We start from the raw sequence: 18,440 nt of genomic DNA, 5'->3' as shown, positions 1-18,440 counted from the left end.
TTATCTTGATCTCCAAGCTTTAGTCCAAAATAAGCGAAGTATACTTTTTTCACAAAGTTTGTAATATTCAGCTGTTGCTTCAACACTGTATATTCACCACAAATGTAACAGAAACTGTCAGGCGAATTAATACACTTCCGCTGAGCCATAATGCTAATTTTGGGAAACACAGTTGAATATGACGAGCTAACACGAACTGAGATGAAAAAGTGTGAACAGGCAAGAACCAAGATAAAACAATTGAATCAAGCCCGGGCATGTCAGAGCCTGCTCGTTCAGCTTGCAACATGTTGATGCTGGTTTCATTAGCTCACTCTGAAAGTTCTTTTCTTTGAAAGTTATATTTTTTGGGCATTGTATATCTTCAATGCATTGATGTGAATTAATTAATAGTAATTTTGACTTTCAAAACCCTAAGATAAAAAAAATACCAAAAATTGAGAAAAATATACTAAATTTGAAGATAATTTTTGCATTTTGTGGCAAATACTGACGTCCAGGATTTTTTTCTATATTTTTTTTTTTCGTTTTCAGCACACCAAAATATATGGAAATTAGATGAAAATATTCAAACAGCTTTTTAGTCGCAGACCTGTGATATGAGCCGAGCCTTATTGTGATCTTTGGGATGCAGAATGAACAAATCAACAGCAAGTGAAGAAATGGTTTTATTTATTTTTTACGCTGTTCCTTGTGAGGTATAAATGATTAGATGACTTTATTCTTTAGGTCAGTTCGAATCCACACTTTTACACAATAAAAACTATTTTATAGAAAAAAATAATTATTTTTACATAGCTGTATTCTGAGAGCTATAACTTTTTTATTTCTCCACTTATGGAGCTGTATAACAACTTGTTTTTTTGCAGTACAACTGTACCATTTTTATTTACAATTGTGTTTTTTTATCACATTTTATTCCACTTTTTGTTCAGCAGTATGATGCCAAAGCATGCCAAAGCATGTGACCGCTCACTACAGGAAGAAGCTGCCGGCGCTGGGGAACAGACGTGCAGGGACCGCGCCAGGAGCAGGTGAGTATAAAGCAGTGCGCGATATTCCCCTGCTCCACGTTCCACCGTTGGCGCTGCTGCATCTTCCCCTTCTTCTGCAGTGATGCTAAGGTCAGAGGGCGCGGTGACGCGATTAGTGCGCGCCGCCCATTGCCTGAACATCAGTGCAGAGGACGGGGAAGACACAGCAGCGGTCGGCGGTGGAACGCGGAGCAGGTGAATATAGCAAGTGCCGGGGGCCTGAGAGGTGAGTATGTGATTTTTTATTTTTTTAATCGCAGCAACAGCATATGGGGCAAATGTCTGTATGGAGCATCTTATGGGGCCATGTGCAGCATTATATAGGGCAAATATTTGTATGGAGCATCTTATGGGGCCATGTGCAGCATTATATGGGGCAAATATCTGTATGGGGCCATGTGCAGCATTATATAGGACAAATATCTGTATGGGGCCATGTGCAGCATTATATGGGGCAAATATCTGTATGGGGCTATGTGCAGCATTATATGGGGCAAATGTCTGTATGGGGCTATGTGCAGCTTTATATGGGGCAAATGTCTGTATGGGGCCATGTGCAGCATTATATGGGGTAAATAGCTGTATGGAGTGTCTTATGGGGCCATGTGCAGCATTATATGGGGCAAATATCTGTATGGGGCCATGTGCAGCATTATATGGGGCAAATGTCTGTATGGGGCTATGTGCAGCATTATATGGGGCAAATATCTGTATGGGGCCATGTGCAGCATTATATGGGGCAAATATCTGTATGGAGCATCTTATGGGGTCATAATTCACATTTGTGAAGCATTATATGGGGCAAATGTGTCTATGGAGGATCTTATGGGGTCATAATCAACATTTGTGCAGCATTATATGGGGCATATTTTAATATGGAGCACCTTATGGAGCTCATCATGAACTGTATGGAGCATTATATGGGGCATATTTTAATATGGAGCATCTTATGGGGCCATCATGAACTGTATGGAGAATTATATGGGGCTCCTGATTCAATATGGATATTCAAAAACACTTAACCTACTGATGACTCAATTTTACTTTTATTGGTATCTATTTTTACTTTTGACATTTACCGGTAGCTGCTGCATTTTCCACCCTAGGCTTATACTCGAGTCATTAACTCTTCCCAGTTTTTTTGTGGCAAAATTAGGGGGGTCGGCTTATACTCGGGTCGGCTTATACTCGAGTATATGCGATTATATATATATATATAAATATATATAAACATACACACACACAATATGTATATATATTTATTATTTTCAGAATTTTTTTTATTTATATTTTTACAACATTTTTTAAAACTTTTTTTCTTAGTGGGACTTTGCCTATCAGCACTCTGATCATAGTTATAAAGCATTGAAATGCAGGATCACTGCGCATGATCTAACTAACTTGCTAAAGTCTGGTAACCTAGATGTCATCATGATGACATCGGGTCACGATGGCAACGATCGGGCTTCCGCGATGGAGTTGCGGTGTCGCTGATCAGAGGGCAATGGGGGCTCTCTCTTTCTGCCTGTCTTTTTAATGTTGAGATTGATATCGATTGCAGCATTTAGGGGGTTAAACTGCAGGGAGCGGCAGTGAGACACCCGGTTGCGACTGCTCCTGTAAGAACAAAATCACCATTTCGTATCAATACGTCCAATACGGTAAGCACTTACCAACCTGGACGTATGGATACGTCCAAGGTTCTGAAAGGGTTAATGACACAATGAAGACCAAGGAGAACTCCAAACAAGCTAGGACAAAGTTGTTTATAGAAGTACAAGTAAGGGTTGGGTTATAAAAAATATCCTAAACTGATGATCCTCCTGAGCACCATCAAATGCATTATCATCAAATGGAAAAAGCATGGTACCGCAAAAAACCTGCAAAGAGAGGGCTGTCTACCAAAATTCTCAGCCCGGGAAAGGAGGGCATTAATCAGAGAGGCAGCACATAAACCAAAGGTAACCCTGAAGGAGCTGCAGAATTCCCAAGCAGACAGTGGAGTATCTGTCCATACAACCACAATAAGCCGTACACTCCATAAAGGTGGCCTTTATGAAAGACTGAGCAGAGAAAAGCCTTTAATCACGCACAAAAAGAGTCAGGGCTTGTTTTGACTTTGCCAAAAGACATATGGGAGACTCCCCAAATGTATGGAGGAAGGTTCTGTGGTCAGATGAGACTAAAATTGAACTTTTTAGCTACCAAGGTAAACGCTATGCTTGGCACCAAACCAACACAGATCATCACCTCAAGAACACCATTCCCACAGTGAAACATGGTGGTGGCATCATCATGCTGTGAGGATGATTTTCAGCAGCAAGAACAGGGAAAATTGTCCAAGTCGAATGAAAGATGGATGGTGCGAAATAAAGGAATATGCTTGAGCAAAACCATTTCGGTTTATTAGTAATTTTCATCTAACAAGACAATGACCCAACAAATACTGCAAAAGTAGTGGTTTAAAGGGAAACGTGTAAATGTTTTGGAGAGACCTAATCGAAGCCCAGATCTTAATCATATTGAGAATCTGTGATGAGACTTGAAGTTTGCTATTCACCAAAGGAAACCATCTAAGCTGAAGGAGTTGGAGCAGTTTTGCCTTGAGGAATGGGAAAAATCCAGTGGCAAAATGTGGAAAGTTCATAGAGACTTATCCAAAGCATACTAATATGCATGAGGCTGATATAAAAACATAAAATAGATTTACGTGCACGTGCATCATAAATGCTTGTAGAGGTGTAATTCGAACTGCTGCTCATGAGGTTGGCAACTTGTTGAAATACTAGCCCAGACCCTAGCATTGCGCAATTTTACAATGTGTATTCACACTGATTGCTTCATTTTCTGCTGAACCCTGGGTTCATGGTTCTAATTTCCATATAGAAAATGTTCAATTCGGAGAGGACAAATGTCTCTAATAAATCGTCCATTCAGTGTATAATACTGGTGGATAAAACAAGACGTAATACAAGACCTTCACAGTCCCCTACACATCATAGGGGAGATTTCAGGGCACCTTCTTTCCATCTACCTTATGATCCTGAGGAACATCAGGATCTTCTTGTTTACAGTCCTGTGGAAGAAGAGGACGGGGACATCTCTCTGGTGTTGTCCTCTCACTGGATAGAACTGGAGGAAACACATACAGGGACTGAATTCATTCTTTACATACAGATAATTATAGGCCGTGTGTATTTAGTCCTGTCTATTACCTGGTGATGTGAGGGGCTCAGGATCCTCCATCATGACGTCCTTGTACTGATCTTTGTGTCCTTCTAAATACTCCCACTCCTCCATGGAGAAATGGACAGTGACATCCTGACACCTTATAGGAACCTGACACATACAACGATACTGTCATCCCCCCGATCCCTTCATAGCGTTACTATATAATGTCCCAGCATTCCCAGCAGTGTCACCTCTCCCGTCAGCAGCTCCATTATCTTATAGGTGAGTTCTAGGATCTTCTGGTCATTGATGTCCTCATGTATCAGGGGGTGAGGTGGGGGCCCCGTGATTGGGCTCAGGGGTCTTCCCCATCCCTCAGACACAGGGGCCTGACAGCGCTCACTAGAGGTCTTCTTCACTACTGTGTAATCCTGGTTATGGAGAGACACATTAATAAACCTCACTACAGACATTTTCAGAGTCCTCACCTCTCCAGTTCTGTCCATCTGTTATTCCCATAGATAACAATGGTGTAATGTGACGTCATCAGAATCTCTCACCTCTCCAGTAAGCCGGAAGAGGATCTCTAGGGTGAGGTGTAACATCCTGTCCACCATCTTGTCCCTGTCCCTATCCATCCTTGTAGGGTCACTCAGGAGAATTCTCTTATATAGAAGATCTCCACTGAGAGGATCCGATATTGTAGGGACCTGAATGGGGAGAAGATGACGATGTAACATCATAAAGATCCCATGTAAGAAATCTCCAGAGCTGTTACCGGCGTCACATGATCACTACATCCAGTCATGGCCCCGTCCTGCCCCCGGTATAACACACAGTCCCATTATAGTCACATACAGAGATTTATCACAGAATATCTCCAATCCAGCACCAAAAACACAGAACAAATCTAAAAGAAAAATCTAAAATATCAGAATTTTTATTAAATATTTAATAAAAACAAGACAAAAGTTATAAAGTTCCGCGAACATCCACAAAGATCAGGATGGCACAACTGGGGTCATCAGTAACAGATAGAACAATAACCCCTTCAGCCCCCAAGCCTTCATGATCAAGCCAAATTTTACAATACAGTGTCAATTTATGAAGTAATAAATCTGGAACGCTTCAACAGATCCCACTGATTCTGAGAATGTTTTTTCATGACATATTGTACTTCATAACAGTGGCAACATTTCTTTGATATGACTTGCGTTTATTTGTTAAAAAAAAAAAAAGAAATTTGCTGAAAATGTAAAAAATGTTGCAATTTTCAATCTTTTCATTTTTATCCCCACAAATCAGAGTTTTGTAACGCAAAATAGTTAATAAATAACATTTCCCACATGTCTAGCTTACATCACCACAATTTTTGAAACACATTTTTTTTTCTGTTAGGAAGTTATAAGGGTTAAAAGTTGACCAGCAATTTCAAATTTTTTTAACAAAATTTACAAAACTTTTTTTTTAGGGACCACATTAGGCTACTTTCACACTAGCGTCGTGCACTGCACGTCGCTATGCGTCGTTTTGTAAAAAAAACGCATCCTGCAAAAGTGCTTGCAGGATGCGTTTTTCTGCATTGACTTGCATTAGCGTCGCATTGCGACGCTTTGCCACACGCCGCAACCATTGTGCGATGGTTGCGCCGTGTTGTGGCGGACCGTCGGCTGCAAAAAAGTTCCCCGCACCTCACAATGGGGCAGCGGATGCGCTGGAAAAATGCATCCGCTGCCCCCGTTGTGCGGCGCATTCACTGCTAGCGTCGGTACGTCGGCCCAACGCACTGCGACGGGCCGAGTATGACGCTAGGGTGAAAGTAGCCTAACTTTTGAAGTGACTTTGCGGGGGAAGGTATAAATGACAAAAACAAACAAAAGTGACACCATTCTAAAAACTGCACCCCCAATGTGCTCAAAACCACATTCAAGAAGTTTCTTAACCCTTCAGGTGCTTCACAGAAATTTTTAGAATGTGAGGAAAAAAGTCTTAGTTACTCACCGGTTAACGGTGTTTTTCGGAGTCCATGACAGCACTACGGAGAGAGGGGATCCGCCCTTCAGGAACAGGAAACCTACAGATACATAAGGGCGGCACCTCTCCCCACGCATCAGTTGGTTTACAGAGCATAAGAGGACCACCAAGGTTAATAGCATACACAATAAACAATAATACAATATTAACTATTCACTACCCGTGAATTATATATAAATAAAGGAAGAGGTGTACACCCAGAACTTTAAGAAGACGGGAGGGTATGTACAGGTGCTGTCATGGACTCCGAAAAACACCGTTAACCGGTGAGTAACTAAGACTTTATTCGGTCGTCCATGACAGCACTACGGAGAGAATTACAGAGAGTAACTAACTAGGGAGGGACTACAGCTTGCAGCACCCTTACACCAAAAGAGAGGTCAGAGGAGGCACCCAGGTTCAATCTATAATGGTTATAGAAAGTGTTTGGAGAAGACCAAGTAGCAGCCTTACAAATCTGGTCGATCGACACCTCCAATCTTTCCGCCCACGAAGCCGCCATAGCTCTAGTGGAATGCGCTTTAAGACCTTCAGGCGCCGGCTTGCCCTTTGAGATATAAGCCAGCGAGATAGCCTCCCTGATCCATCTAGCTAGAGTAGACTTCGATGCTCTATGCCCTTTCCTACTACCCTGATAGGACACGAATAAGGCATTATCTAACTTCCAGGAATCAGTTACCGCTAGATACTGCAGGATACATCTTCTTACATCTAAGGTGTGTAACTTCCTCTCCTTATCGTTGGTAGGACTGGGGAGGAAAGATGGAAGGACTATTTCCTGTGTTCTGTGGAAACTGGACACTACCTTAGGGAGATATGCTGGATCAGGGGATAGTATCACTCTATCATCCCTAAGCTGCATGTAAGGGGGAACCCTGGATAATGCTTGGATGTCGCCTATCCTACGCGCCGATGTTATGGCCACCAGGAAGGCTACTTTAAGGGAAAGATTTTTAATAGAGGCTGAAGTAATTGGCTCAAATGGGGCCTCTGTCAAGGCTGAGAGGACTAGGTTCAGGTCCCAAGGCATGACTCTATCCTTCACAATTGGTCTAGACCGCTTTGTTACCCTGATGAATCTGCTGACCCAGTGATTCTCAGCGATGTTGCAGCCAAAGAGGGCCCCCAAGGCTGATACCTGCACCTTAAGAGTATTTGGGGATAACCCCATATCTAACCCCCTTTGTAAGAATTCCAAGATCTGGACAATCGGTATTGACTGTCCAGCTGTTGCCCCCGAGTTCTGAAGAAATCTCTTCCAGATTCTGACATAGATTTTTGTGGTTATCATTTTCCTGCTTTTCAGCAGCGTGTTAATGAGGGCTGGCGAGAACCCCCTATCTTTTAGTAGCGCCCGCTCAAAATCCACGCCGTCAGATGAAGGCCAACCGCTCGAGGATGGTAGACTGGGCCCTGGGATAGGAGATCCGGAATGTCTGGCAAGACCCATGGATCGGATATCGACATAGCCCTCAGGCATGGAAACCACGTCCTTCTGGGCCAGAAGGGGGCAATTACTATCACTGTGGCCTTGTCCTTCCTGATTTTCCTCACCACCAGAGGAAGTAGAGACAGGGGAGGAAAGGCGTAGGCTAGCCTGAAGTTCCAGTCTATGAGGAGGGCGTCTACTGACAGGGGATTTTCTCTGGGGTTCAGAGAGCAGAACTGTGCAACTTTCCTGTTTCCTTTTGTGGCAAACAGGTCTACCTCTGGTTGTCCCCACCTTTCCACGATAAGGTCGAAGATGGTGCTGTTCAGGGACCACTCTCCCTGCCTTAATGTGTTGCGACTTAAGAAATCCGCTGTAGTGTTTTCTGCCCCTTTTATGTGTAGAGCCGTCAACGAGAGAAGATGTTGCTCTGCTAGATGAAACAGACGATCTGCTACACACATCAGGGATCTGGAACGAGTCCCGCCTTGGTGATTTATGTATGCCACGGTGACTCGATTGTCCGAGAATACCCGCACGTGGTGGCCCTGTAGACAGACAAGGAGTGTTTTAACCGCCTGCTCCACAGCCGTTAACTCCTTTAGATTGGAAGACATCTCCATCTGATCATGATCCCAAAGCCCCTGGACCAATGAATCCCCCATGTGAGCCCCCCACCCAGAAGGGCTAGCGTCCGAGGTGATAATACGAGTTATATTATACTCCCAGGGGACCCCTGTGGACAGGTTCTTTTGATCTAACCACCACTCGAGGGATACCACAGTGTCTTGGGATAGGGTCAGCAGACTGTCTAGACCTCCTCCCAACCTTTTTTGATGTAACAGTACCTCGCCCTGTAGTATCCTCGTATGATACTGAGCCCATCGGACCGCCGGAATACAGGACGAGAGAGAGCCTAACAGAGACATGGCTCTTCGTAGGGACATGGTGGGGTTTTTTGAGGCATTCAGCACCTGAAGGTACAGGTGATTAATTTTTTCTTGAGGCAAACGGCATTCCTGAAGGGTCAGGCCTAAAAATCGCTGCACCGTCATGGGCTGTAACCGTGATTTTTTAATGTTTAGCATCCACCCCAGACGCTCTAGAGCCGACATCACTTTATGTAACTGTTCTAGACAGTGATCCGCCGTTTTACCTACGATAAGGAGATCGTCCAGGTAGGGGATTATTAGAATGTTGGACTCATGAAGGTGTGCCATAACTTCCGCCATTACCTTGGTAAATACCCGAGGGGCGACTGAAATCCCAAAGGGAAGGGCCCTATACTGGAAGTGTCTTATTACCCCATCCAACCGTACCGCCACCCTCAGGTATCGTTGGTGACCTGCATAAATAGGGATATGGTAATAGGCGTCCTTCAAATCCAATACTACCATAAAGCAGTTTTTAAACAGCAACTTTATTGCGGTATTAATAGTTTCCATTTTAAATGGTTGAATGGTCAGAAAATTATTCAGCGCTCTAAGGTTGATAATTGTTCTGAAGGAGCCGTCTGGTTTACTTATTAGGAATAGAGGAGAGTAGAAACCACTACCCTGTTCTCCTTCCGGAACCTCGGATAAGACATTTTTTTTGAGCAGATCGTGAACTTCCGCTTCCAGGGCCGCCTGTTCCGCTGGAGAGGATCTGAGAGGGGTGACTCTGAAGAAGTTCTGAGGGATAGAGGAGAATTCTAGCCGCAGACCCGTAGCTATCAACCCCAAAATCCAATCACTACTGGAGATCTTGGACCAGGCCAGGTAGAAGGCAGATAGTCTACCTCCCACCGGGGCGACTAGTCATTGGGGTGGTTTTTTGACTTCACGGAGTGGCTCCTGACGTCCTCCACCAAACATGAACCCAGTACCTCTCTTCTTTTTCTCGTCCCATCTGCTCTGATCTCTGGCCGGTCTCCTCCGAAAGAATCTTTTCCCTGCGAAGGGGCGCCGGTAAGAAGTAGTTGGAAGATTAGGAAACTTCTTCTTCTCATCTCCGGCTTTCTCTAGCAGCTCATCTAGGACTGGTCCAAACAGGTATTCCCCTTCACATGGGATGGAGCACAGACGAGATCTGGACTGAAGGTCACCCGGCCAACATTTCAGCCATAGGGCCCTGCGTGCTGCGTTCGATAGTCCTGCCGCTCTAGCCGCCAATCTTGCGGAATCCGCAGAAGCATCTGCGAGAAAGGCAGCAGCATTTTGGATTGTTGGCAGGAATTTCAACATGGAATCTCTGGAAACACCTTCTTCCAATTTAGACCCCAGCTGATCTAGCCAGACCATCATTGATCTGGCTGCGCATGTCGCAGCTACCGCCGGTCTCAAGGCACCAGCCGACATTTCCCATGTCCCTTTAAGGAACGAGTCAGCCTTTTTATCTAGAGGATCCTTTAGGGAAGCCATGTCATCAAAGGGGATAGAAGATTTTTTGGATGCCTTAGACACCGCCGCGTCTAATTTTGGTGCCTTATCCCATGTGTTCACCATGGGGTCCTCAAAGGGGTATCTTCGTTTAAAGGCCGGTGGAAAAGAGCCTTTTTTCTCTGGCTTCTTCCATTCTTTTTTAATGAGGTTTTGGACCTTGTCATTGAGCGAAAAAACGTTTTTTAGGGTCTAGGCCGCCAAACATTAAGTCCTGGGCTAACAGTTCTGGTCTTTCATCCGCCACCCCCATAGTGGATCTAACTGATTTAATCAGTTTGTCCATTTGGTCCAATGGGAAACAGAACCGGTTAGACTCTTCTTCCGAAGAGGACGCTGAGGAGACAGAGGCGTCTGAATCATTCTCCCTACTTGGGCCAACAGACGAATCCGAATTTGAGGCGCTAGGCTCCCTTCTCCTTTTGGAAGGCTCCCCCCGGGATAGGGATTTCAGGGAATCCTTCACCTCCTTCCTGATAATCTCCCTAAGATTTGATGTGAAATCGGGAGACTCCTCCGCCACCTATGGGAGCGGAGAAAAAAGGCTATGTAATTTCCTCTGGTGCTACCGCTATATAGTATCCCATTTATCTATTTCCTACCGTCTGCCGCACACACGACTGACAAAGTCTCTTAGGGTAGGCGTCTGGCAAAGGGCAAGCGCATAGCGCGCACTCCTTGTTTTTTGATTTACCAGCGCTCTTTTTCCCCTACGGAAATAAACATAGGAAAGACTGCATCAGGGTACATTCACGAAGATCTCTTACCCAGGCAGTAGCGGTAGGTACCGGATTACTGGGGGGTCGGTCCAGATCCTTCTGTCTTGATCTGCGACTGGCCTGAGCACTGCGCCCGCGGGTCTTCTGCTGGGTATTTGCCTCCGAGGATCTGTCCTCTTGCTCCAGCAGGTCACCGGCAGCTTCTGGCACCTCCATAGCTATAGATGCTATCAGCAGCTCTGCAGCAGTGTAATTGGCCATATATAGCCCTCCCCCATCCGGAACATGTGCAGGTGTGCATGGCCAGCCTAATCAATCCCCCCCCTGCCCCGGACCATGCTCGACCCCCCCCCCCCGCCCCTGAACGCTCCCCCCCCGCCGCTCCCACCGCATGCAGGACAGCGGTATCCCCAGCGAAGCCGGCCGGCGTCTAACTTCCGGTCCCGGCTCCGCCCCCCCTCGCGTCACTTCCGGTAACGCCGGAGCGCTCAGGGAAGAGCCCGGAGGCCGGCGCCGCCGGATCCCCCAGCCACACGCCGCTACACCGCACATGGCCAGCACAGCGGCGATACCGGCCGAAGCCGGCGCCCGACCCCCGGACCCGCCCCCCCCCAAAGGAGCGCAGAGGGGCGCACCGGGAAGTCCGCGCCGCACGGATAGGAGCCAGAGGTAGGGAGGACCGGGGCACGGGAGAGCGAAAGGACCGAGGGGGTGGGGGAGATATACTCACCTTCGCCGGCCACAGAGACAGACCTCCTCCGGACGCTGCTCCCCACTGCACCGCTCACTGTCGTGGAGCCCTACCCGGGCCCACCGTAGCGCTTCCAGGGACCCGCACTGCCCGAGGTAGGAGACCCCCTCGCTACCTGGGTCGGACAGCCGGCCTGGGTGCTTGATAGGTGACTGAAGAAAAATCTGTAGGGAATCCTGTCCTCCAGGAACAGGAAACCAACTGATGCGTGGGGAGAGGTGCCGCCCTTATGTATCTGTAGGTTTCCTGTTCCTGAAGGGCGGATCCCCTCTCTCCGTAGTGCTGTCATGGACGACCGAATAAATTAACATTTAACTTTTTTCACAAAAATTTTACTTTAGGCGCAATTTTTTTATTTTCACAAGCGTAACAGGAAAAAATGGAACCCAAAATGAAATACAATTTCTTCTGAGCGCGCTGATGCCCCATATGTGGAGGAAAACCAGGGCTCGGAAGGAAAGGAGCGCCATTTGAATTTTTGAATGCAATATTTGCTGGAGTAATTAACGTATGTTATGTCACATTTGCAGAGGCCCTGATGTGCCTAAACAATTGAAAAACCCCACAAGTGACCTCATTTTGCAAACTAGACCCCTCAAGGAATGTATCCAGATGTGTGGTGAGCACAAGCACCAGGTGCTTCAGAGAAGTTTATAACGTAGAGATGTGAAGAAAAAAATCTATATTTGCCCATAAAAATGTTATTTTAGCCCCATTTTTTTTATTTTCAGGAGAAAATGAACCCCAAAATTTGTTGTCCAATTTTTCTAGAGTATGCAGAGATATTGGAAATAAGAGTTTGCTGGACACATTTTAGGGTGTCTTTTCATATTGGCAGAGGCCCTGAGATGCCAGAACAGCAGAACTCCCCATAACAGACATGATTTTACAAATTCCACCTCTCAATTAATTCATTGACCGCTGTAGTGATCATATTGACACCACAGATGGGTCACAGAATTTTATACCAGTGGGTAGTGAAGAAAAAATAATTACCAAAATTTTGTTTCAATCCCAGATTTTAAATGTTCACACTGGGAAATGGGTAAAAATGGCACAAGAATGTGTCCCACAATTTCTGCCTAATGTAGAAATACCCTATATATAGCTACACAGTATTGCTTAGGCTTACGACGAGATACAGGAGGGACGGAGCTCTATTTGCCTCCTGGAGCGCAGATTGTCCTATAATAGTTTGGGGCCTCCATATACAGAGCCTGTGAAGAAACCAGATTGTATCTTAATTTCCCAGACAACCATGTTTTTGCAAACCAAAAGAACTGGCTTTTTATCTGTATATTGGCTTGTGAATTTAAGTGTTTATGTCTGGTGGGTCAAGAAGACAGACTTGCCAACTGATATACTATCTATAAGAAATTGCACACTACACAAGCAATGTCAGGAGAGAAAACCTAAAAATGGTATTGTATCACAAAGCTTGATAAAGGGTAACAATATGAACGGCAGACCATTCGGCAAATCGAGAACAACAAAAAAAGAAAAGAAAAAACCGAACAACAAAGGTCAAAGAAGAAAAAATGGACACATGATAGTACATGAAATAGTCAAAATATAAATTTTATTAATAATGAATAGGGACAAAAAAAGAAAGAAAAATATAGCAATATGGTATCAACCACACATCGTGTGTATCGGCCCACACAGAACACACCTTACAAATAAACCACACATGTATATGAACTAAATGTATATAATACAGATAGGATAGCAACCATCAATAATATAGCCCGTAAAAAATGGTAATGTATACAGCGTCGGACTGGAGCACCTTGGGCCCACCAGAGAAAATCATTCTTGGGGCCCACTATGTAGCTACATAGAAATAGATACAAGACCACCAATTGTGCGGTAAAAAGCCCTAATATCAGGGTATAATATAAGGTAGTTCACGTCTTAATAATGTAGCAAGGGTTGGGGTAGCCCCCTCACAGAATATAATGTAGCCCCCAAGGGCCGTATTTAGAGTTTCTGCTGCCCTAGGCACTTTTAGCACTGCCTCCCCTTTTGGTGAGTATGACACTATTGGCAGTGACTTTGGCAAGAATCGCTGATGTGAAAGTCGCATTTTGCAGCATATTGGGCAGTTTTTCTGCATCTGCCGCGTAACAGATCACTTACGGCAACACTGCCTTCGGCCTCATTCATTCCCTATGGGATTTGCGGCACTTGCCGTGATCTGGCAAATGTGGTACCATACCTCCCAACTTTTGAAGAAAGGAAGGAGGTATAAAGTTTGCGGCGCGCGTAGTGCGCCGCGGCAAATTTTAGGCCACGCCTCTGACCAGACCCATTTCACGACTAGTCACACCCATATCCACGTCCCAACTGCAGCCATTTAGAACTGCTGATCACACTGTTTTATATACAATAATTATAAGCAAACAAAAATATGGCCACACAGTGCTCCATACTGTATAATGGCCACACAGTGCTCCATACTGTATAATGGCCACACATGATGCTCAATACTGTATAACGGCCACCACACATGATGCTCCATACTGTATAACGGCCACACATGATGCTGCATACTGTATAATGGCCACACACAGTTCTTCATACTGTATAATGGCCACACATGATGCTCCATAGTGTATAATGTCCATTGGCCACACATGATGCTCCATACTGTATAACGGCCACACATGATGCTCAATACTGTATAATGACCCCCCCTCCTGTATGCATGGCTCATCTCCCTCCTATCCCCTATACATAGCTCATATTACCCCCTCCTGTATGCATGGACTCATGTCTCCCCATGTATGCATGGCTCATATTCCCCACCCCCTATGCATGGCTCATATCCCCCCCCCCCGTATGAATGGCTCATATTCCGCCCCTGTATGCATGGCTTATATTCCCCCCTGTATGCAAGGCTCATATTCCACCCCTGTATGCATGGCTTATATTCCCCCCCTGTATGCATGGCTCATATTCCCCCCCTGTATGCATGGCTCATATTCCCCCCTGCATGGCTCATATTCCTCCCCCCATGGCTCATATTCCCCCCCCCCTGTATGCATGGCTCATATTCCCCCCCCCCCCCTGTATGCATGGCTCATATTCCCCCCTGCATGGCTCATATCCCCCCCCCCCGTATGCATGGCTCATATTCCCCCCTGCATGGCTCATATTCCCCCCTGCATGGCTCATATTCCCCCCTGCATGGCTCATATTCCCCCCTGCATGGCTCATATTCCCCCCTGTATGCAGGCTTTTCTCTCCGCACCCGCTCCTGCTCGGCGCGCCGGCTTATGTCCTCCTTCCTCCCCCCCGTCCCTCATACTCACTTGTCCCACTGCACGGCCGTGCCGACATCCCTCGCGCTCTGTCCTGACTCCAGGCGGCGGCGCCGGCGCAGCACCTTCTTCCTGCTTGAGCGGTCATGTGACACCGTTCATTAAGATCATGAATATGCGCATATTCATGATCTTAATGAGCGGTGTCACGTGACCGCTCATTCAGGACGAGCTGCAGTGCAGACGCCGAGACCATCGCTGGAGCAGGGTGAGTATTCAAGGCGGGCGGGCGGGCGGCGGGGGCGGGGGGGGGGGGCTAGAGCGGGGGGAGGCCCTGCCTGCAGGTGTCAGTGCCAGGGCCCACCTGAAGATCCTCCGGTTCCCCGGTGGGCCAGTCCGAGCCTGAATGTATATATGAAGTAAAAGGGCATATAAATGTCCATACAGATGTCCATATAACATAGGATAATATGGGTATATGAATAAATGGACAGGCAACCACACAGCAAAAGAGAAAGGCAGAAAGATATCTGCTAACTCACATCAATGCGTATGTACCATAATGTAGTGGTCCGTAAGCATGGGTGATATATATAAGTAATGCCAACTACACTATGTGAGACCCAACGACAACGTGACCTGCAGCTGCAAAATAAATGGTCACAGTATGTGGATCATAGAGGAGAGGTTACCTGAAAGGTGTGGTGAGTGTAGACAGACGCGCCCCGACGCACGTTTCGGATCAAGAGTCCTTCGTCAGGGGGAGTGGCGTCCATGTGTAATAGCCGGGGTATAAAAAGGATGATGTGGCCAATGAAAGCCGGCTGCTCATATAGTGACGCATGCGCCGTCAGGAGGAAACCGGCGCCGTGAGCTCCAACGTCACGTCCGCCAGGGTGACGAGGCACAAGCATGTGATCAGTCACCATGGCAACGTAAAGACGCCGGAGCCCGCCAGCAACCAGGAAACACAGGCGACGCATGCGTACAGAGCAAGACGGCAGACATGTATGTATAAGAACGAAAACAGGTGAAGCGTGGGTAAGAGTGACAAGTGCAAATAATATGTAAAAAGACAAATGGAAGAGTGCATTTCCTTATCAACAGCAACTACTAAGTTACATAAAGTGGCAAGTGCATTAGGATCCTATGAATACATAGAATACAAAACATATAAGGTGGATATAAAATATATAAAAATGATTATATATATACAACAAATATAAAATATATAAATATATATATGCATATATATTATATTATACAGAAAATTGCCATGACACAATACAACAAATAGGCAATATAAATGTGCAAAACCGTGCATATAAAATAACCTACGCCAATATATATATGTGAATACAAGATCATATACAAATACATACATGAATAAAATAAAGAAAAAATATAACTAAAAAGAAAAAAATAATAAAAATAAAAACTTGGGGGGGCGTGTCCAGCAGCCGGAGAAGAAGGACGCATGGTGGAGAGCTCCTCCAACAAAAAGGAGAAAAAAGGTCTTCCCCCGGACCTTAATCAAGCGTAGACCTCCAAATATCTCCAGTCAACTCACCCGGACCAAGGGAGACCCTCAGCGGGTGATCCCCTTCCACGAGGAGACACCGCACCGGAACCGCAGGCTCAGAGCGGCCGTACAGCACAGCACATCGAGCACAAGCCGGCACAGCAGGCGGCGCGTGGCGAGGTGAGCAGCGGCAGCAAGAAGCCCGCGGACCCCGGCTGAGCTAAGGGGGCAGTGAAGGAGAGTCCCTCTCGCCCCTGATTCCCTGCGACGCTCGCTGAGAGAGCACCGCAGGCGTGCTCTGCTGGAACACCTGCGGGTGAATCCCCGAGGAGTGCGTGGTTTGCGCTCCATCGGCCCCCTCAGGCTCTGCAGGCGATACAGGAGGGCTCGGCAGATAGAGCGCGGTGAGCACCCACGGAGAGAACGCCGCAGGCGTGCTCAACAGGAACCCCTGCGGGTGAATCCCCGAGGAGTGCGCGGACTGCGCTTCACCGATCCCCCGGGCCCTGCAGACGGCACAGAGAGGCTCGGCAGACGGCGCGTGGTGAGCGCTCACGGAGAGAACGCCGCAGGCATCCTGGAATCCCTGCTGGGGAAACCCTGAAGGGCGCACCTCACTAAAGAGGAAGACAAGGAAGGTAGGACTGTTATAGGTGGGATAGGAGAACCCCTGGGGCACTCACCATTGTGCCGTCAGCGTGGATTGTTTTCCCGCCACTGAGAGGGTGGACGCTATCTTGGGGACGGAGCCCATCATAGAGAAGCACCATTCCAGGGCAGGTGTATTCAAGATACCCGGCACCCCTGCATACCGTTCTGCTTATCATCCTTGCTGAGTCTCAAAATTTCCAGCTTCATTTTAGTGACCGACATCAGCCACAGCCATCATAGATACTTCCATATGACTAACATATATAAATCAGGAGGGCGCATGGAAGTTCATTAAAAAATAAACATAACTTTATTAAATAACACACATAAATACATACAACTGTCACATATTGACAGCGTAGACACAGACACAACAAGTAAAAGACACCAGAAAAAGTTGGGTCTACCGCATACAAATAGTAAACATAACACCAGACAATAAGGTATAGTAAGGTGCTGGTAAGAAGAAATCCCCACTAACGTCTCCCAATAGTCCAAGTCTCATATAAAGTCAATTCAAAGTATAATGTATAGGTAGCCGGAGACTCTCACCCACACTAAGTACCTAGCATGAGCCACTATAAACGTAAAGGGGGGGGAGAGGGATAAAAAGGGGGGGACTGTATTCTCACCTTACTGCGGGTAGGCCACTTTACACGCCCCGACGCGCGTTTTGCCTCGCTTTCTCAAGGGGATAGTATGCTCTATTAGTGCCCATCAAACCCTTTATATAGTGTGCAGATTAAAAGCAGCTGTCCGGTCCCAGATTGCTGCCGTGAACATCCGGCGCATGCGCGCGCTGCCCTCACCGGTCCACCCGCCCCCGCCCGGTCATATCCGGCCTCGGGAGCCGGCGGGCACCAACAGGTCCCGCCCGCGCCCGCTGCAGGAAGTCGCCGGAGGGGAGAGGGCGGAGCCGCGACGGAGGCGCGCGCACGCGCACCATGGCAGGAGCTCGATGAGACCCAGGCACCGCCTCCTGTGTTCGTTGTAACCTAGCAACACAACTTGCGCAGACATGGGAGGAGTAACTTCACATAAAGAAAAAGTCCGTAGCATTAAGTAGTCCGTGTCCAATTCAGTCTTTTTCGTGTGAAACATGTCTACAAGGAAGCCAGCAAGGAGACGTCTTTTCGTAAGTGCCGGGTATATAGCGAGATCTCATAACTCCCATAGGCGACCACAAGCAATTCGATTTCCTCATTCCATTAAAGAGTAAATAAATGCCGTAGGCCGAGTGCATATCGCCAATCTAGTGGAGAGTATCACCCATAGTTTGTAAGCTTGCGAGCAGGGCCCTCACTCCTCCTGGTATCTGTTTTGAACTGTATTTCTGTTATGCTGTAATGTCTATTGTCTGTACAAGTCCCCTCTATAATTTGTAAAGCGCTGCGGAATATGTTGGCGCTATATAAATAAAAATTATTATTATTATTATTATTATCA

The 18,440-nt window shown here is 46.6% G+C and overlaps 1 protein-coding gene across 1 annotated transcript in view; it reads right to left on the bottom strand.

Annotated features, from left to right (window-relative positions):
- The window catches only part of LOC138666634 (zinc finger protein 208-like), a 164,741-nt gene that overhangs the window by 122,000 nt on the left and 24,301 nt on the right, over window positions 1–18,440 (bottom strand). The window contains exons 2-4 of the mRNA XM_069754830.1: window positions 4,457–4,915; window positions 4,250–4,373; window positions 4,069–4,166 (exon numbers count right to left, since the gene is read on the bottom strand). Coding sequence (XP_069610931.1) covers window positions 4,069–4,166; window positions 4,250–4,373; window positions 4,457–4,711 — 477 coding nt within the window. The 5' untranslated portion in view covers window positions 4,712–4,915. The remainder of the gene's footprint in view (window positions 1–4,068; window positions 4,167–4,249; window positions 4,374–4,456; window positions 4,916–18,440) is intronic.

Source organism: Ranitomeya imitator, chromosome 2 (assembly GCF_032444005.1).
Source record: "Ranitomeya imitator isolate aRanImi1 chromosome 2, aRanImi1.pri, whole genome shotgun sequence".
Lineage (NCBI taxonomy): Eukaryota > Metazoa > Chordata > Amphibia > Anura > Dendrobatidae > Ranitomeya > Ranitomeya imitator.
Note: the sequence above shows the minus strand (reverse complement) of the source record. Positions and strands in the feature narration are given on the sequence as shown.